We start from the raw sequence: 21,064 nt of genomic DNA, 5'->3' as shown, positions 1-21,064 counted from the left end.
AGGGGTCAGCAGGTGTCCAGTCATTGAGCCCATTATTTTCTTTTCTTTTCCCCTGATTTTGTACCAGCTGCTCCCCTGTTGTCTCACCTGCTGATACCCTGTGCCACCTTCATGGCCTTTCTCAAATGCTGCTGCCTTCCTCACACCACTCCAGTTCCTGACTCCCATCAGGAAGTCCTGTCTACCTCTTCTGATCCCTCACTGCACTTAGCTCGCTTCTCCCTTCTGTCTTCTCCCCGTTAACCTGATCCATAAGCAGCGAGCGGAGTGGACATGCATCCCAGGGCACATGTGATGGATGGCCACTGTCACATCGGCTCAGTGGGGTGGGATAACAGCATTGCTGATCCACAGACAGGCCAGGAGGATCCGCTGGCTGGGCAGGCTGGGGCCCGTCCCTTATGGCCATGGCCACAGGGCTTGGGCTGTCCCTTGCCATCACCCCCCATGAAGGCTTATACTTGCCCAGTCAGTGGGTAGAGTCTTTGCCTCTGAGGCTGTCCTGGCAGTGCGAGTCTGGAAGTGACAGGAAGGCCCACATGCATGGTGACCTAGCCTGAAAGTGGAGGCACTTGGGGGAGGGTCCGATGCTAGGATCCAGGCAGCATCCTGGGTTCTTTTTCTTCCTGCGGCTTCGCTACCTCCTCTTTCTCCTCAGTGTTAACCTCCTTCAGGCTTCTCTCTCTGGCACTGGCGGGGAGAGGGAGGACTTGTGAGGAACCTGCTGGCCTAAGAGATGTGGGGCACTGGAGTGGAGTGTCAGAGAGAAGGGTGAAGGAGCACAGCCATGCGGAGGGGGAGGCAGACATGAGGTGCCCTGACAAGAATTGGGCTATGAGTCTGGGGAGGGACCAGAGCCATTATTCATTCCCACCACCAAGCCTTCCAGCTTCCCTCAGTGAGGTCACACTCACACTTTCAAGCTCTTGTTTTAAGAGCTGGTTGGGTCCAGCCAGGGTCTGACCACATCTCTTCATTTCTTTCTTTTTGATAGGGACCCTCACCCTGTACAGGAGCCAACTGATCGGGAGCAGACTCCAGGGTGGCCAAGGGCTCAAGTGAGGGATGAGTAGGGATTCCCTGTGAAGGAGCTGGTGGACAGGACAAGAGGGAGGCTTCTCCCCAACCTGGCTCCAGACCTTGCTGATGACCGTCTTCTGAATCATTAAACAAGGGGCTATATTACATCCAGGACAACTTCAGACAAATCTCATTCTGCAGTGGAGCAAATGGGACCCAACAACAGGAAGACCTGCCCAGGTGACCACACACTGACAGCCTTGCAAAAAGGCAGGTGGTAGCAGGGTTGGTGAGAGCTTTCTGCTTCCCCCAGTCTTGCCCTCCTCGTTGATGTCCCCGGTCCTTAAGTGGCTGAGGTGGGGAAGGCTGCTGCCCTCTGATCCCCTCCTTCTGGATATTTGGGCATGGATTTCCTCACTGGAAACCTCCATCCACAAGCCAGAAGGTGTCTCAGTCCATTTGGGCTGCTATAACAAAAATTACCACAGACTGGGGGGGCTTATAAACAGAAATCTATCTCTTGGTTCTTGAGGCTGAGAAGTCCTAAATGAAGGCGCTGGCAGATTCGGTGTTTGGCGAGGGCCCGCTTCCCAGTTCACAGACGGCCACCTTTGCCCTCTGTCCTCACATGGCAGAATGGGAGGCATGTGGCACATGGCAAGCTCTCCATGGTCCCTTTTATGAGGACACTAATTCATGAGGGCTCCACACTAATGATCTTGTCACCTTCCAAAGGCCTGCCTCCTAATACCACTGGGGATGAGGATTTCAACTTAGGAATGGAGGGGACCCCACGAGCATTCAGTCCGTAGCAGAGGCGGGTGAATAGCTAGGCATCAAATCCAGGCCATGTGACTTGTTGTGCGTCGAAAGCCACGGCAGGCAATGGGAGTATTCTTTCCTCTTCCACTGAACTTGTAAGTCCTGAGGTCCGACAGCGAGGTAATGAGGACAAAGCTCAAGTTGTAGGAGGTGCCATATGTCTGCTCCAATTTATTTTCTTCAAGCCCCTGAGCTGCTCAGGGATATAGTTGCGGGTGCTTTTGGTGAATAGGGATGTGCCAGAGGCTAAGGGACTGGTACAGGGCATACCGCGAGCCAGGGGTGAAGCTGGGACTAAGACCCAGGACTTCAGCACTCAGGTCGGAGTTCTGTCCCCCATCCCAAGCTCACCCAGGGCTCAACCCAGGAATGCTATGAGAGGCAGACTTTCCCAAGCCTCAGGATGTACATCCTGGGGACAGACTGCTGGCTCTTCTGCTCCTGGCAGTGTGAACTTGGGCAAGTTACTTCCCCTCTCTGAGCCTCAGTTTGTCTTCTATAAAATGGGAGTAATGATAGTACCTAACTCATGAAGTTGTTGAGAGAATTAAATGACATGTTATACATGAATATATGTGGTACATAAAGAATTCCTAATCAAGTTAAGCCCAAGCTCACCATATGTCCTTGTAGTCCCACTCCCACGAGAAATGAAGACTTGTCCACCAGAGCCTGCATGTGAACGTTCACAGCAGCTGTATAATCACCAAAATCTAGAAATAGCACTGGTGAACGAGTAAACAAGCTGTGGTACTTTTATGTAATGGAATACTGCTCAGCAATAAAAAGGGACCAACTACCAACTGAAGCAACAACACCGATGAACCTCAGAAGCATGGGGCTGAGTGGAAGAAGCCAGGCCCAAAAGGCTGCAGACTGTATAATTCCATTTCTGTGACGTTCTGGAAGAGTGAAACTATGGTGACAGAAAGCAGACCAGTGGTTGCTGGGGTTGGGAGAAGGGATTGATAGTAAAGGGGCTATAGGGAACTTTTTAAGGGGGAACAAAACTGTTTTCTAGCTTGATTGTGGTGGTGGATACACTTGACACTTGTCAAGCCATATCAGACCGTAGATTTAAAGGGGGTGAGTTTTATTTTCTACATTAAAAGAATAAAACCTGATTTTTAAAAAATTATTTATATATTTATTTATTTGAGAGAAAGAGAACAGGAGGAGGGGCCAAGGGAGAGGCAGAAACTCTCAAGCAGACTCAGCACTGAGGGTGGGGTGTGATCTCACGACCCTGAGGTCTTGAACTGAGCCAGAACCAACAGTCGGAGGCTTAACCCACTGAGCCCCCTAGGCGCCCGAGACAACCCTGATTTTTTTAAAAAGCAGAGCCTAAGGCATAGTAAACACGATGCAAGTGTTAGCTGCCGTGATTATCATTATTATTCCTCTTCTGATGGTGGTTACCCAGGGAAGTCTCTGGATTGGTGGTTCACCGTCCCAGACCCACCCTGGTCATGCATCAGCACCCACCCTCCTGTTCGGGCTGGCAGGGGAGGACACTGTGAGGAGTCTTGGCCCACCCCACCCACTCTGTGCTTGTGGGTAGACGGGGAAGGCAGCGCCTGGGGAGGGCGCTTGGCTGTTTCCTGTGTCTAGTTTCCCTCCTGCTGATCCTGTGAGGCACTCAGTGACACGTTAGTGAGAAAGACGCCATGAGAAATAAAGTTTGTTATGAATTATTCTTCTTGAGGCTAATTATAGGCACAGAGGATTATTTACAGAAGCAGGAGGCAGCAGGGAGGGAGAGGGGCTCAGAGGCGAGGCGTAGAAACACAGCGGAGGGGCTGGAGAGTTGAGCAAACGGGGCTGTGTTTGGGGGAGTAAAGTCACGTTTTAAATAAAAGCTATAACTAAACTCAGGTCCCCGCTGATGAAAGCATCTCAGTACACATATCTGAGGCCCCAGGCTTTGTCATGTCCTTGAGATGGATTGGGATGGATCCTATGGGTCTGTGGGGTTCTCTGGGTGGAGTATGGGGCAAACATGGAATCCCAGGGAGTTGTGGGCCAGTGTCCGCCCCATTGCCCAGCCCTGCTCTCTTCTCCTGGACTTTTCTTGTTCCTGTTGACAAAGGGTTATTTCCACCCACAAAGGTAGGAGTGGAGGCCAGACTGAGCCAAATGTAGGCACCTGCTGACTGTAGCAGACCAGTAAGAGAAGGGAACTGTGTAACCCCTAGAGAGTGTAGCCCATCGTGGCTCCGGTATGTATGCCCCAGCTTCCTTCTTCACAGGAGATAGAAACCAATGTTTGTGTGAAACTTCCCACTCTTTAAATGCTGGTTGAAACTTACAAGACACATCTGGAGGCCTGTGGACCCACAGTTTGCAGCTTCTGAAACCCAGCCTGGTGTCTTGTTGGTCCATTCAGAAGACTGAGGCCCAGGCAGGGCTGAGGCTCAGGGATCAGGGACTCTGTGACCTACTGTACTCAGCAGCCCACAGAGCGCAGTCCAGCCATGGACTCCTGCCTGAGGCTGGAGGGACAGCAGTCACCGGGGATGCCACACCGTGGGTCGATGGCTCCCTATGCTTGCCAGAGGGCACCGTTCTTGCCCTCCCCTGAATGGGAGCAGTGGGCTTTTCCAGTTATTTATGCCTGGCTGCGTGGCCATCTAGCCGTTCAACCAGGCAGGAAATGACAGCCTCATCCCTCCCTCCCTCCCTCCGGGCCAGGGGCATCTCCTTACCCCCGCCCCCCACCAGACGCTCTCCCTGGGGCCTGTTCCAGGTCATGCTGCTCCCCCTGTGGAGTGGCACAGCCTCCACTCTCCTGCTCCCACAGCAGAGCCATCTCTACCGCCTTGGGATCCCATCGGCCCTGCTTCCCCACATGCCGTGTCCTGGCACAGGCACAGACCTTGTCTAATCAAACCTCTGCTGCCACTGGATATGTCCTGCCTCAAATTCTTTACTTCCGCCCTTCCCCCAGCCTGGAATACCCTTCCCCACTGCCCCTCCAGGCCCCTGCCTTGCAGTGCAAGTGTACCCCCTGCCCTCATCCCTCCAGCCGGGCACACACACACTGCTCACTGTACCCACCGGCCACCCCCGCTGGACGATGAGCACCCCAGAACCCCACTCCACAGTACGGGGCTCGGGGCCTGGCACCCCGCAGGTCCTGCACAAACTTACTTATCCCTTCCTTCAGAAGTATATAGTGAGGGCCTCCCAGATTCAAGGCCCTGTTCCAGGGGAATGAGACAGGCATCTACTCCTTGAGCTGCCCTGCTGCTCCCAGGCAGATGGACAGCAAGCAGGTCAAATAGGGAAGCTGTCAGAGAGTGCCACGGGTACCATCTGTGATGGGGCACTCGAGGAAAGCCTCTCTGCAGAGGTATCCTGCGCCAAGATCTGGACGATGAGGGTGAGCTACAGCATCAGTAGGAACAGCATCCTGGGCAGAGGGAACAGCAGGTACGATGGCTCCAAGGCAGGAATGATCTTAGGTAGGAGAACAGGTGAGAGGCCGAGGGTTAGGTGGTGTTGAGGGCGGGTGAGGGTAATGGCCTATGACATCTGAAGGAGAAGAGAAAAGGGGACGGGAGAGGCAGAGCCAGCAGCTTTCCAGCTGGGGTAGTGATGGTGCTGTTTGCATGGGGAACTGACCATTTGACGTGGCCATGCAGGGTGGCTGAGAGGACACATTCTGCAGCTACAGGCCCAAAGGTCCTGCTGTGGGGATTTTGGAGTTTTCTGCCCCAAGGTGTTCGTTGAAGCCCACCATCCTCCAGAGTAAGGAGAAAGCAGATCAGAGGGCCAGGATAAAGGGAAGAGCCTCAGCAGGGCCCCTACTGTGGGGTCCAGGAGGAGCTCCTGAGTCAGAGGAGGCAGTGGCAAGTGAGAGAAAGGGTTTCAGTGGAAAAGTGGAGGTAAAAGCCAGACAGTCACAGCTGAGCCAGGAATAGGAGGAGGACCGAAGTACGCTGAGGGCAAAAGAGAGAACGGACCCAGGCTGGAGAGGGGCAAAAGAGATGAACAAGTACTTTTCTTCTCCGTGATGGAGGAGAGTTGAGCATCATTGGAGACCTGTGGGCCTTTGTGACATTTTACACAGCTCGGTGATGCTGCCTCCAGGAAGCCCTCCTAGATGCTTCAGATCAAGCCCCCTAGTTACGTGTTCTCATGCCACCGGTGCTTCTCTGCCAGAACTCTGACTGGGTTATAATCCTGGACTTCCTGCTCTGACAACTAGCCAGTGTCTGTCTTCCATAAGTGGGTGAACTTCTGAGAGAGGGGCCTGGGTTTTGCCCTCTGTGTAAAATTTGGGCTGTCACCCAAGGCCTGGTAAGACAGGCTGAGGATGCCAGGGAGAGTAGGCACCGTTCTGGCGTGGAGGCCCCAGAGGGAGCCAAGGCTGCTGGGTGGTGAATTGGCCCAGAGGGAGGTCACGCTGACCTTGAAGCCAGCAGGCCTGTGGGCTGAGAAGCACATCCCAGCAGGGGGCAGATGTGCCAGGAAGCAGGGGGGCTCCAGACATGACAAAAATGCTCTTAGGCCTGGAGCTTCCACAGGAGCACCCCAGCCTCTCCCAGCCCCCCCCATCCCCATCACGCTCTGCACAGCGCAACGACAGCAGCCCCCACGTTCTGTTTCAGGGGCAGACGAAGGTCTGCCTTGTTCTTGTCCGTCTGCTCTTGGGCTGTAGCCAGCTGTATGCACCCAACAGCAAGACCAGGCCCTGGCTGGGTCCTTGTTGGACAGAAGGGTGCTTAGATGACCCTCCCCATTCCCACCTAGCCCCTTTCTCTGGGGTGGGGTTTGGCAGAGGGGCTCCACACACCCCAGGGACTGACCTGCCGTCCCAGCTGGTCCAAGCAGGAGAGCTGGGCTGTGTGGCCTGGCATGCTGACCTGTGAGTCGTCTTCAGGGCCTCTCTTGAGTGGGGACCCCCACCAGGGAACAGGAGCCAAGGTGGGAGACCCTCAGCAACCCTGAGCTTCCCTCAATTCATTAAGACCTGTAAATTTCTCATTAATATACTTAAAGTTCGTTTTAAGGGGAACAAGTGCAGAGATAATTGATAATAAACCCTCAGTTAATGCCCTCGGTTTACTGTATGTAATTTATATCCACAGATAGCGTCTCTCACTCCCAATTACCCATTTAGCTGTGGCGATAACAGCAGTTCAATCAGACCGATACCAACTTTTATATATTCCAGCCCGAGAGCCATAAATACCCACACAGGGAGACTCACTGGGCCCGCTGTATTTTTTTTATTAAGATTTAAATATTCATGCAATTATTAGTGATTTATTAAGAGCTAATGACCCCTTCAAGAGGCTCTAAATCTTCACCCACAGAGGCCCTGGCCCCCCCTCCCCCTTTGCCCCATCTCTCCTTATTGCCCCCTCCCCCCAGATCAGAGAAATGAGCTGCTCTTCTGCGGCCCAGATGACATCATAGCATCACCCGTGTTTCCATGGCTACGGCAGACAGGTGAGGTGGAGGCCAAGGACCAAGGTCAGGCCCAGGGAGAGGCTGGGCTTCATGAGACTGGAGGCTCCTGCTCGCTTCCCAAGCAGACCTGGAAGACTCAAGGATGAGGAGGCTGCCCACCAGCCCGGCCACACCCCTGCTGACCCGCAGCATCTGCATGGCACCTCCTCCAGGCTGGTTTCCAGGAGCACCAAACCCCCCCCATCTCATTCTGGCATTAGCATGGTTCCACCCACCCCCAGCCCTCCCCCAGATCCCTCCTTCCTTCACATTTGTCTGCCTCTGCCCATCCCTTTAGGGGAGAGAGTATGCCAGCTTCTCTCTCCCCTGCTGCCCTTCCTTTCCTGTCTTATTTTTAAGTGCTCCACCCCCATTACATCAAGGATGAGAGAATATGCAGGGATCTGGAGTTCTGGGACTCAGGCCCAGAGAGGGCAGTGGCTTGCCTCAGGCTGCACAGCAAGGCCCAGGCCACCTGTCTCTCCCTCCTCCATGTTCCCTCACACCCTCTCGCCTACTTGCCTCTAGTCCCCGCAGCAACCCCCTCCCAAGACCTCGGAGCCCATTAAAGGGGCAGGAAAGATAATGAACAAACCAGGAAAACATGAAATCAATATTAGGAGAAAAAAGTACGGCTGCCATTAAGTAAAATAAACAAGCTGGTAATTATTTGGACAGCAGGTAATTAAAATGGGGTGAGGGCTCATTACTGTCTCGTCAGGGGTATGATGGGCTCAGCCATACACCCTCTTCCCTGCTGGAAGTTCACAGCCAGGCCTGGGCTCCCACCCACCCAGAATTGCGGTGGGGGGGGCGGCGGAGGTGGGAGGGTCGTCACAGGATGTCTCCTCTGTGGTTGCCCAGCCCCATCCTACCTGTGTCTCTGTCTTCAGCAGCCTTCTCTGGCTCTCCGTGGGTCAGGATCTGAGGACTAGACCCAAGGCAAGCAAGGCAGGGCGACCCCTAACCCGCAGTCTGCCCCTTCTCCTGACACCACTGTCTGCCCCCAACAGCAGGAAGCTTCTCTCCCCTTTCTCCAGCCCTCAGCCTCTAGGGGAGGGGCAGTGCCTACAGGCCTCAGTTGAGGGTGGAGGACTGTTCCAACAGTTAAACCCCTGAGGTGGTAGACAGAGGACTCCTCCTGCCTCTGCCCAGACCCCAGGGGACTTCCTTCCTGAGGCCCAGACCCCAGGGGACTTCCTTCCTGAGGCCCAGACCCCAGGGGACTTCTTTCCAGAAGCTGTGATGAGGAGGGGTCGGGGGAGAAGCCAGGATGGTGGGGTGCTGGCAATGGTGAGAAGAGTCAGGGAGGAGGAGGAGACCAGGAGGGCAGAGCAGTGATTGGGGGCCCCTTACCCAGCTCAGACCCCAGTTTCTTTGGTCTGTAAAGTGGGAGGAGACCTTGGACATTGTCTAGTCTAGCTCTGGCCTGCCAACTAGCTTGGCCCACAAGGTTTTTAAATGTTTAAGTTAGTTCAACATTTTAAAACAGGAAGTTCTGCATAAAAATGGATTTCCAGCTTTTCTTCAAAGACAAAATCTCCCCCCCCCCCAAAAAAAAAAGACTAAAACCTGGTGGTTTTAGCCAGTCACTGGTAAGGATAGAAACAACCCAGCGCCCAGCCCAGAGCTTGCCGGAAGTAAGCCACAGTTACTGCCCCCCCAGCTTGCTGGTCCCTGAGGGAGGACACTGCAAGGTGGTGGCCCACACCTGCTTCACGCACTTGAGGGTGCACAGACTGACGGAAGAAGGAGCCGCTGCCCCCCAAGCCCATCCGTCAGTAATGCTCTCTCAGCCAAGGAGCCAGAGGAGCAAGCCTGGCATCTCTGGTACAGAAGACCTAGGGAGGCACTGCAAGAAGGTGACACCTTGAATTAGGTGTCTACAGGGCTGGTGGGCATTAGGAGTTAGTGGGGTGCCATGCAGGTGCAGGGGAAGTTAGAGTGAGGGGAAAGGTGCAGGCGTACGGTGAGAGGGGTCATTGGGGGCACTGACTGGCTGCAGGGCATGGGCTGGTGGCCGGGATGAAGCTGCTGCATTGGGTGGGGAGTGTTATGAGGAGCTGACCTTTACCCTGTGGTCAATGGGAACCATTTCAGAGGTTTGAAGTGTGGGATGAGATTTTCTTTCTAGAAATAGCTCTGTGGTGGTACAGTTGAGGATGGCATGAAAGCCAGGAGTGGTCATGGGAAGGCACATTTGGGGCAGTGTGGGGTGGGGGCTGAGGAGTCGGGGAGCCATACAGCAAGAGGAGAGAGGAAGCAGTGGGTGAGAGAGAGGCAGGGGGCACTCAGGGGCTCAGAATAGTGGTCAGGGAGCAGGATGGCCTGGTGGGTCTGGGACTCCCCATGAGGCTCCTTAGGGGTATAGCCCTCTGACTGAGAGCAGTCCCTGGGAGCAGGAGGTTTGGGGGAGCCACTGAGCCCAACTTGGGATGCACCTGGTGTGAGGTTCTGGGAGGCGTCCAGAGGCAGGAACAGTAGCGTTCAGCAGTGAGGGGCACCGGGGACCCTTGCTGGGGGGCCATGGGAGCAGAAGCCTCAGGAAAGAGGAGAGCAGCGAGGCAAGCCACATAGTGGGGAACAGAGGGGGAGCTGGGGTGCAGGTTCAGGTAGGCTGCTGTGGTAGCAGGATCTGGACTGCATTTTCCTATGGGTCCCCATAGGTAGAGAGGTCCAGGTGGGCTCAGCTGCCGAGAAGGGGGTTACAGAATGGCTGATGACCTGTGGTCTCAGGGTTACCATCATAGCGAGGGCATTGGCCACCCCAGCCAGATTTATCCCAAAGGACAGTAGGCAGTGTTGCTGTGTGTGTGTGTGTGTGTATGTAGGTACAAGCCTTGGTGTGTGTATGCCTATGGATGCCAGAATACTAGGCACAGTGAGTATGATTCTGGAATGCTGTGTGCCTAGGACTTCCTCGGTGGGACTGTGACCACTGGACACTGCATAGGGCAAGGAGTTGAGTCTCTCTGGGGCACTGCTGTGTGGCCCGTGCCTAGCACAGTAGCTGGAACATTGCATCCAGCACGGACTTGGTGAACGCATGTGTCCTGATTAATGGCCTAGGGCACTATAGCCATCAGGCCTGGGTAGGAATCAATCATTCACACTTAACTCTACCTCTCTGTTCCTTGGGTTTATTGCCTTACAGTTGGGATTTAAAGTAGCTCTTCGCCTTCTAGAATTATGCGGAGGGTTAAATAAGAAAATCCCATGTTCTGCTAAGACTGCGTGCATGTGTGAGTGAGTGTGTGTGTGTGTGTGCGTGCATGCACGTGCTTGTGGGTGGGCATTTGCTGGCTGTGGTTGTGGGCAGCAGCTTCCACCCACCAAGGGCAGGTCGCAGTGCGCCTCCTTCCTGTCGCTGGGCTCTGCTCAGCCCCGTGCAGTGCTCGCTGAACCAACCCAGGTGAGGGAGTGAAGCCACGGCTCCTCCTTCCACCCCTGGCCTCCACTCTGGCCAGGCTGGCATTAAACCGCTGAGATATGAAATGCCACCCTATCAGAGACAGGGTCTTTAATTAAATTAATTGCCAGCAACATTGTAAAAATGCTGATGGGGTCATAAATGGCGCATGGGCGATGCCGTTCTTCATCCCTTCGGACTCGCCGAGGCCTCACCTGGCCTGGCAGGGCTGAGAACCCCAGGGAGCTCTGCAGCCACCAGGGCCTCTGGCAAGCAGGCCAAGGGGGAGGGGAATGGGGCACTTGTTTTAAGGATGCACCTGTGCAACAGTTGCACCTCTTGCAGCTCAGCCCGGGTGGTTACCTGGTGCGGGGCGGTCTGGGGCTGGCTGGGGCAGCAGGGAGGGAAGGGCAGGCGGCATCCTTCAGCCTGCTGGCAGGTCAGAGGTACCCTTGATCCATGGGGAGTGTGAGAATCAGACCCAGCCTGGCCACTGATCGCTGAGTGACCTTGAGCAAGTCTCTATCCCCTCTGAGCCCCAGCTTCCTCATTAGGAAGACAAGTAGACCCCCACCCCACCTGCCTGTCCAGAACCCTCCTGGCCTCCCTCCCACAGCCTCCTGCCCTGCAGGGAACGGTGCCAGAGATCCTGTTAAGTCCTTTCAGCCAGGGCAGCCATAGGCACTGGCAGGGCCCAGAGCTCGCATGCTGACCTCCCACTGAGCACTGGCGAGGAGGCTGGGCCGGCGCCCACTGCCCACCTCTGCCAGGTGAAAGGTGGAGGAAGCTTGCCACACACACGCGCACACACGCATGCATGCACACACACCACCACCACCACCCCAACCAGGAACGCCCACAGCAGCACACACTGCACCAGCCGAAGATTCCGTAGTAGGAGAAAGCCCTCCTTCCCTAGTTCTCTCTGGGCTGTGCGACCACATAATTACCCTGGATTCCATTCTATTTAATTGCAGCTTATTAAATTCTAACCAGCCAATTATCAGCCACAATTACAGCTTAATTCAGGGACACAATAGCTATTTTATCGTTTGTTAATCAAATGCTTATTTAGGCCTCAGCTTTATTAACTATTTCTCTGGCCCATAGCAAGGCCCTGCGGTAGGAAGGGGCAATGGGAGGAGGCCCCTGGGACCTGTCCCCCCATCACAGCTCTCCCTCCCTTGGCATCCTGCTAGTTTCTAAGTGTCCTTCCCTGGTGGGTTTGGGGACCTTAGTGATGGTAGCAGTGTGACGGAGTGTGGGCACTGGGTCAGGTCAGGTCGGAAGACCCAAGTTTATGGGTTCCTGAGCTTAGTGCTTGTTTATCAAGCACCTACTATGTGCCAGGCCCAGGGCTGGGTTCTGGGATTACAGCAGTGAACCTAACGAGCATGATCCCCACTGTCATGAACATTTCAGGGAAGAGGACATGGAGAGTAACAAGCAAGTAACAAGTTCCCAAACAAGATGACTTCTGGTAGTGGTGAGTGCTGTGAGGAAAATAGCCTGGGACGGAGATGGAAGGCTAGAAGGGGCACCTTCAGACACGGTAGGTTGGAGGAGGTAACAGTGCAGCGGAGACCTGAGGGATTCAAGGGGGCAGCCGTGGAAGAGCAAGGGGCAGCATGTTAGAGGCAGAAGAAGCAAGTGCAAAGGCCCAGGGGTGAGATAAGCTTGGAAGGTTTGAGAAAGAGAGAGCTTCGGCATGGACACAGAGTTAAGCAGAGGACGGCAAGGTGGACAGGGCCAGACACTGGTGCAGTCAATGCCCAGAACCCCTGCCCTGTGCCTGGCCGGGCTGAGAGGTGTCAAGAACCCACTCAGCCCTTTGGAGCGTGATGACCTAACATAAGTCCTGAGCTTGCATTCCCTGCCTGTAGAGTGAGGGGCCAGCAGAGCAGCCCTGAGCACAGCTCCTAGGTGACACGCCTGGTGTGTGGCAGCCGCGGGCAGTACGGCCTGGCCACACCAGGTGTGAGTGTCCCTCAAGCAGACAAAGTGGCACCATCCCCCACCCCTACCTGCTTTGTCCTTTGCAGTTAGGACTGTCTGCGTGTCCTCCTCGTGGCATCTGTGTCTGTCCTTGTGACCAGGCCCCTGGAGCTCACTGGGGAAGGGGGTGACTTTCTTCTGATCTTGGGGGGGGGCTGCTGCTGCTGTGGCACTTCCGCGCAGGCATCGTCATGGCAACGGGAGTGCCGTGCACGTGTGTGTGAGTGTGTGCCAGGGTAGCAGCCCCCACCCTGTTACTGCCACCTCATGCACACTCCTAGAAGGGAGACGCTGCAGCTGCGTCCTTCCTCACTCACTGACCACACACCCACTGGGGTGAAAGAGCCTGACTTCAGACCTGTGCCGCTGCCCAGGGAAGTCCTCACTACTGGGAGCGATAAGCAGTGGCCCACGAGACGAATGACTGAAGGATGGGCCCAGGGGCAGAGCAGGGAAAGAAGAGAGGCTTTGGTGGGCGCCTCCAGTCCCCAGGCAGGCGGCAGCCTGGTGCGGGGTCAGCATGTGTGCCCTGGATGGGAAAACCGAGGCTTAAGAAACAGCAGCAGCCGGGGTGAGGGGGTCCTGCAACAGCCGAAGGAGCCCCAGAAGCAGCAGACAGGCTGCGCAGAGATTCATTACGTGTTGGATTTGGAGGGATTCTGAGGCACCTACCCCAGCTTGGCCTGACCCTGTGGCACCCCACTGTCACCTCCAGGCAGGTCCATGTGTCCGAGCTGTAGCCTTGAGCCTCAGAGTTCTTGGTGTGGCTCCCAGGTCTGTGGTCCCAGGGCCCCCAGCCCACCATTCCTCCATGGCCACCCCGTCCCGCTGCTGTCTGTGTGTCTCTGACAGCAAGTGCGGCTTCGTCCCTGCTTCTCAGAGTCTCTCAGGGGAGCTCCGTCATCGTGCAATTGCCCACATTTAAAAACTAGTAACTCAGGAAGCAATCTTGGGCCGTGGAACTGCAAGTTGGCAGGAGAGCAGAACTCGCCGGTCCCCTGCATGTCTCCGCCACCCCCTAGCTCCCCACCTGCCACTGTGGCCCTGGCTTCCTGCCCCAGCCCCTCCCCAGACCTCTTGGGCACATTCTGCCTCCCTGGAGTTCAACACAGGTGCTTCAGAAATCGGGTTCCCCTCCCATTGATTTCCTTGATCGCTGGCTTGATTGATTGGAGGGCAAGCAGAGCCGGCTTCCCGTTGGATTTGAGTGTGTGTCCTCTACTTCCAGTCTTCCTCTCTGGGTATTGGGCTCATTTAAGGGGGTGATGTTCACCATGCATTCAACAAACACCTACTGGGCACCCGCTGTGCGTCACACGCGGCCAGGCTCCGGGGACGTGCAAAGGGATGTCACCATTCAGTCTCTGCCTTCACGGTACTGACTGTGGGGAGACAGACTTGTGAATGGGGATGATATGAGTTTGGAGGCACTGGGTCAGTTCAGCTGAGCTGTGGGAGATCAGAGAAGGTGTGGCGGGCTCTGGCTGGGGGTCCGGGAAACTTCCCAGGGGAGGACGTATTTGAGCAGGCCTCGAAGGGCAAGTAGAAGTCACCCAGGCAGATGGAATTACCAGGCCTTTGGGACTACCCAGAAGAAAGAGGTTCCCTTCCCAGCAGCCCCACCCGAATCCCACAGTCCCATCAGCTCACATGGGACGACCTGTCCATCTGGGAACCAGTCAGTGTCAGATGCCCACTGCTGGGACCAGATATGGGCTCAGCCCACCTGGACTGAATGAGCACATGGGCTGAAGGGGGTCGGGGGAGAGCGTCCTCTGCAGAAAAGCAGGTACCCTTAGCCAGAAGGCGAGGGAGGCAGAGCCTGGCACGCAGTGTGCACACGCCCTTGAGGAACTGCAGAGTCAAGGTGCCATCCAACCGGGCACACTTGGAGGGAGGCCCTAGAGGCAAGGCCAAGTGGCAGCTCGGGCCCTGCACCAACAAGGCCTCCAGTGCCCGGTGAAGGGCATGGATCATTAACCTGCAGCACTCTCTCCTCTCCCCCGCCTATGAAGCCTGGACGCCTAGGCCCCATGGAGACCTACCAAATGGAAATCTCCAACCAGGGCAGTCTAGAAACTTAAGTTCCCAGGGGTCAGGGGGCTCCAAGCTGGGTGAATGGGCAGGAAAAGTTCAGGCTAGAGAAATAGAAAGATGCCAGGCCCCGGCTCTCTCCTCCACCACATTTCCAATCCCAAATATGTCCAAGCATAGCCAAAGCAGGGACTTGTGGCTCTGACTGCCAGGACTGTTGGGAGGATGAAAGGAGCGGGGTGGGGGGGTGGGGTTGCAGCAGGGGCAAGGCAGGCCAGGGAAGCAGCGCTCACATCTCCTGGCTGAATGAGGCTGGATGACACCCTGCCCCTGCCCCCACCCCACCCCCAGGACTCAGTCTTTGCTCAGATAATACGAGTTCATTAATAGCTTGATTAATCACACCTCATATTTTCATGGTGCTTTTAAAAATAAAACATTTGAAAGCACTTTCACACCCACCCTGGGCCTCAGAGTTGCACGGTGGGTCTTATCATTCCCGCCGCAAGTGAGAAAGGGAGCGCTCAGCCTCTGAGGAGCAGCAGGGCAGGGACCACACGTGCCCATGCAGGAGCCCTCTCCCTGTGTACAATTCCACCTGCGGGCCTCTCTGCACAGCCTCGGGCTCTCCCTGCAGGGCAAGAGTGAGGTGGCCATCCTTGGCAGAACAGCTGAAATTCAAAAGAGAAGAAGGGGTAGTCATTCAACCACTCAACAAATACTCCATCAGCATCCTGAGCTCCCGCCCCAAGCAAGTACAATAGTGTGCAAACTATTCTGAAAGTACCAGTTCTGAAGGCACCATGGAGAGAGGCTCAGGGGACAGTGTGGGCGCTGGGACAAGTGACAGACAGTGTGGTTCCAGGAAGGCATCCCATAGGAAGTGGCACATTTGCTAAAACTTGAAGACTGGGTGAGAGCTCCCAGATGGACCGCATGGGGCAGGTCTGCCACGGGGTTCCCTCCCTCAGATGCTCCCTCGTCCACCTGCCCGCTCCCTCTCCTGCCTCCCTCCATTTGTTCATGTGGGAAGATCTCATCATCCCCTTGCACACAGCTCTCCAGAGGCTCCCATTGCCATTGCAGTAGAATCCCAGCTCCCTACTAGACCTAAAGACCCCAGGTCAGGCCTCTGCTCCCTGTCTCTCATGAGTCTTCCCTGCCCTCCCTCCACTCTGGCCATGCTGACCTCCTCACGGGCCTCACACAAGCCTATCTGTTCTCTGCCTAACAGCCTCTGCTGCTCCCTGTTCCTAAAACCCTTTTGCATCTGGCTTTGGCTTTCAGGGCTCTGATACCACCTCTGCAGAGAGATCTGCCCCGAGTCCTCCTCCCCTCCAGAGCCCTTGCACCCACACCCTTTCTGAAATAGCACCCGTTTTACCTGCGTCGTAACCCTCAGCAACATCTGGAATCCTTTATTTTGTTTTTTTTTTCTCCAACTTGGAGAGCAGGGGCTGTGTTTGTCTTGCTCACTCTATCCCAGAACAGGTCTGGCACTCCCGAAGGTTTGTTGGAAAGAATGAACAAATGAATACATTTCAGGTCATGGGAGCCCAATGCGAGGGGAGCGAGTCAGTCCCAGGCTCAGCTCTGGCCAAGCCCCCACATGCCTCCACATACACACAGATGAACCTATGTGGTCTCCCAAGCCCTTCTCCCTTGTTGTTCATTATGAGGGCTGCTGGGGGTGGGGACTGCTTGGAATGTTGCTTCCACCCTTAATGGGGCATCCAGAGCAGGGGTGTTGGCTCGGGCTGACTTAGGCAGCCAGTGCCCTCCCAAGACAGGTGGGGGCCAGCTGGCCAGCCCTAGGGCTCACTAGAAGTGGGGTCATGCTTTGGAGTCTGATCTGTATGCAGGTGACCAAGAGCCTATTGGGGATCTGTCAGTAAGTGAAAGTGGTTTTCTAACTGATTTCCGGTAAGGCAGCTGGGCCACACAGCCTTAGCAGGTAGGAGAGCCTTGGCTGGGGCCTGGTAAACCAGAGCCTCTTGGGGAAGTGAAGGCTGGGGTTTGGGGCCTGCCAGGGCTGTATGCGGCCTGCACCTGCCAACCTTCCTGCAGCCCCTGGGTGTCCAACCCAGCAGAGCAATCCTCCCATGTTCGTTGTCTCAGTGACCCCGACGGCAGCAGCAGCCGGCAACCCACTCCAAGTCCCCAGTTGTGAATGCCAGAACTAGGCAGCCTTGAGCTTAGCTGCCCACCTGTTTCTCCTGTGTAAGAGTTACAGCACCAGTGAATCCAGGCCCTGGGTGCAGAGGGCAAAGCGATATGTGTGGTTGCCTGGGGGAGTGAGGTGGGGGACCCCTCTTTCCAGAGGAAGTGACAATAGAGCTGGGCCCTGAGGAGAAGGTAGGGAAGTGCTGACAGAGCAGGGAGGAAGGGGGTTGGAGACAGAGAAGACCATAGGCAGAGACCTAGAGGGGGTGGGGGTGGTGCCTCCAAGGGGTCAGTAAGTGTTTCTGCACAGGAAGACTAGAGTGCTGTCTGTGCTGGAACGGAAAACTCAGGGATGCCAGCCAAAAGCAACTGGCCCCATCCTGAAACACTCATGGGAGCCAGGCACACAGTAGAAAGCAGAAGAGGCAGTCCAGGAGCAGGACAATAGGGAGTGGTGGGGACTGTGGCAAACTAGAGAGCTTGGGCCCTGTGGGAAGGATCACCTGTCACTGGGCCAGGAGCATGGACTGTTTGGTGTTGTCTTTTTTTTTTAGACAAGTACAGGATTCAGTCAAAGACAGAGATGCTCACTCTAGTGGCTTGCAGTATGGAGGGGGAGAGACCGAAGCCCGAGGGGGACATTGAGGGGTCAGGCCAATCATGTGCTGACCACGGGGTGGCAGGCTTCAGGGAGAGAGGAGGAGAAGCCCACTCCGGCCGCCCCCGAAGCCTCTAGTAGCTCCAAGAGGACATCCAGTGGGACCTGAATTTACCCCTAACGGTAGCCTCAGAGTGTCCTTGGTAGAGGGCATAGCTGCAGCCTGGAGGCTGCCCCCGGGTCCACCCCGTAAATGCCTCCCCTCAGGGTGAGGAGGGTAAGGCCGCACCAGCGTGGCGTGACGGAGGCCCTGGAGAAGTGAGCTATGTCCCTTATTGGTCACAGTACATTTATTTTTCATTAGCAGTTAAATGCAGACATGAGGGATTGTGCTGGGTTCAGCAGGCAGCTGACGTGAGCAGTGCTTGGTGCCGCGAGCAATAGGGTGGCTAAAGGGCCACTCGCTGCCCGTATTCCCGGCCGGGACCCCTGCCTTTCCAGCCCTGAGCTAGTGAGCAGGCACCGGCCATTGCTTCCAGCCTCCGTGAAGTGAGGTGCAGGGAAGCCTGGAACCTGCCACTGAGGGGTCCCATCCCCCGCTGGAGCTGCTGACTCCTGCCCCCCCACCCCTCCAGGCCCCACTCTGTGGTCAGGCTTGGCCCTTCTCTGGCCAGCCGTGGGGTCTGCGGAGACACCATGTCTAGAGGGGCTCCAGGCCTGCTGGCTCCCTACTCCAGGCCTGCACGCAGGAGCCCACACTCCCGTTCATGTGCCCACCTTAGGCCTGCACCTGCCCCAGCCCTCCCTAGCGGAGTGGCGAGTGGCCACCCAGTGACAGTGAAGAGGAAGTGTAATAACAAAGGTCAGGACACTCTTTGAGTCCAGGGTCCGAGCCAGGGGGTGTGAGGGCTGTGACTTCACCCTTGAGCTCAGTTTCCATCTGTAAGATGTCTAGACCTCTCCTCCCCTCTGCCTGCACCCCCACGTTCCTCAGCCTCCACCAGACCCCAGGGGGCACTGGCAGAGCCCTGGAGCAGGCAGGATGGAGAAGGGGAAGCTTTGTTTCCCCAACCGCAAGTGTGCTTCCTGGGCAAGTTGGCCTTGGTCTTGGAGCTGAAGGAAAGTGCACAGGCCAAACGCCAAAGAGAGCTCAAAGAGGAAAAGACAGGCTGGGGAGAGGCGGCAGGGGGGTGGGGGTTGATGGCTGTGCTGCAGATGCCATCTGGCTGAGTCAGAAACACCCTCCACACCCCCCCATCCCTCCCACCCAAGGGCATGACTCCCCACCCCAACCTGAGGGCAAGGCATCTGGCTCTGTGCCTCAGTTTCCTCAAAGACATTTCTGTATGGCTGCTGAGTTAGGGGAGAGGCATTCCTTTGCCCTCAGAAATGCAAAACCACTAGGCCCTGGTGTGAGCCAGGCACAGTGCCTTTTCTCATCTCCTCCTCACAGCTGCCCGAAGAGTGGGGTGCTCCCTCTGGCAGGCAAGGAGACAGGCTCGCGGTAGGGGGGTGTGTGCCTGAAGTCACACCAAGTATCAGCCTCTCTTGGCTGGCATTCCCAGCTCACCTGAGCTGGCCCAGGACACCCACAGGACCAGGCACAGATCCCCTCCCCAAAATCACAGTCTGGGGGTGGAGAGGACAGACTCCCACCTTGGAAAGAGAGACCCTGTGCAAACGGGAGGGAAAGGGCCGTGTGGCTGCCCTCCACACAGGGAGGGAGCCAGGCATTCTTGGGTTAGAAGCCCACTGTGGGTTTTGGACTGCCCCCAAAAGGGTAGATGGTAGAAAACCCAAGAGGCCAACCACGTAAGTGATCTCCAGAGTCTCCTGAGGGACGGAGGGGACCTCGGTGTCACAGATGACTAATGGGTGAATGGCTAATTCAGTCAAGGTCACCACTAGCAAAGAGTTGCGTTGGTCTCTGAAGCCCAAGTTCTTTCCTCTTTATGCCCAGAGGCCACTGTTGATTGTGAGAGTGGGTTGTGGGAAATCACAGTGGCCCTGAGGGAAAAGCCAGGCTGTAAGGGGCCTGTTTGGTGGGCGACTGGCTGGAGGCTGAGGGCACCCCGTCTTCATCTTCCCACTCCCTCCCAACTTCACCCTCCCAGGGGTCCTGCTGGTCCAACAGACTGTCAGACTGCTGTGGGGGAGGGGGGATGACCTCCGCCAAAGGCTCAGAGCCAATTACCTGTGTCATTAGCAACAAATGACTTGTGGATGCTTGTGGTTTTCAGTTAAAATTAGAAGAAAGCATGTATTCGGGTCTTCTTGAAGGGGCAGGACCTAGCCTAGGTCTCTCAGGCTCCCAGACACACACTTCTAGCTCCCACCCTGCCTGGCAGCACTGGCTCTCCCCACCCACCCCTCCCCTGGGCCTCTCCTATAGCACGGCCACCAGCAACCCCCATATTCTCCCTCACAGCTGCCCCTTCGCCTCCTTCTTTCACCTGCTATTTTCTGAGCACCCCCTGCTTCCAGGGGCCAGGAATGGAAATGAACCCAGAAGTGGCCCCAGAGATGCCGGACATGGGAGGAAGGGACCCTGCCCACCTGTCCTGCTGGGGTCCTCTCCCTCCAGTATTCCCTGGACCTCTGAGGGTGGTGGCCTGCCTCCCCAGGTCCCTGAACTTCTACCCGAGTAATAGGAGGCCCTAACTTCTGTTGTCTGTGGAGGGCCCCCTAAGTGCTGAGACTCCTACCCCCATCTCATTTCTGCTCTCCATAGTCTTCCGGAGTGGGTGGGCTCTCCCCATTTGGCAGAGGGGACACTGAGGCTCAGGGGAGCATTCAGTAGCCTGGATCGCTGGGCTGGAGGTGGGAGCCTGGCCCCCCAGAGCCCAGCCCCAGCCCCTAAATGGGCACGCAGCCCCCACAGGCCCCGAAAGCCTGCCAGTGGCCCCGGCTCACCTTCCCACTCTGCCCCCACTGCAGGTGCCCAGCAGAGTGCTACGGTGGCCAACCCGGTCCCCGGTGCCAACCCAGACCTGCTTCCCCACTTCCTGGTGGAGCCTGAGGATGTGTACATCGTCAAGAACAAGCCGGTGCTGCTGGTGTGCAGGGCCATGCCTGCCACGCAGATCTTCTTCAAGTGCAACGGGGAGTGGGTCCGCCAGCTAGACCACGTAATAGAGCGCAGCACGGATGATGGCAGCGGTGAGTCCTGGCTCCGCGGCCAGGCAGGGCCCAGGGAAGGGGAAGCCAGTCTCCACCTCAGGGAAAATGGAGGCCCAGAGGGGGGCTTATGATCGCCTCTGGCTGCACGCCTGTGAGCAGGAGGCCAAGATGTCACCAGCCCCTTGCCCACCACCCAAGCTCCCCAGAAGAGGCAGGACTCCCACACTTAGGTCTTCCTGTATGTACACCAGGGCCTTACTAGGAGGCTGCACCCTCACCAGACCTGACCACTTGGGAGGGCGTGAGTAAAAGGGAACCCCCTACAAAGGCCCCCAGATGCTGCGGTTGGAGGGGCACAGGGCTGGGCTAGGCCGGGGCAGCCTGGCGAGAGGTGCCAGCAAAGAGAGGGCGTTGGGAGGGAGTAGCTCCCAGAGGACAGAAGAGCT

General features: G+C 56.4%; 1 protein-coding gene across 2 annotated transcripts in view; it reads left to right on the top strand.

Annotated features, from left to right (window-relative positions):
• Positions 1-21,064, top strand: part of UNC5A (unc-5 netrin receptor A) — a 60,875-nt gene that overhangs the window by 24,569 nt on the left and 15,242 nt on the right. For both annotated transcript variants that reach the window (XM_045999399.1, XM_045999402.1), the window contains exon 2: positions 20,436-20,657. In XM_045999399.1, coding sequence (XP_045855355.1) covers positions 20,436-20,657 — 222 coding nt within the window. The remainder of the gene's footprint in view (positions 1-20,435; positions 20,658-21,064) is intronic.

The sequence above is a fragment of the Meles meles genome, chromosome 3 (genome assembly GCF_922984935.1).
Source record: "Meles meles chromosome 3, mMelMel3.1 paternal haplotype, whole genome shotgun sequence".
Lineage (NCBI taxonomy): Eukaryota > Metazoa > Chordata > Mammalia > Carnivora > Mustelidae > Meles > Meles meles.
The sequence above is the reverse complement of the archived record's forward strand: the minus strand, read 5'-3'. Positions and strand labels throughout refer to the sequence as shown.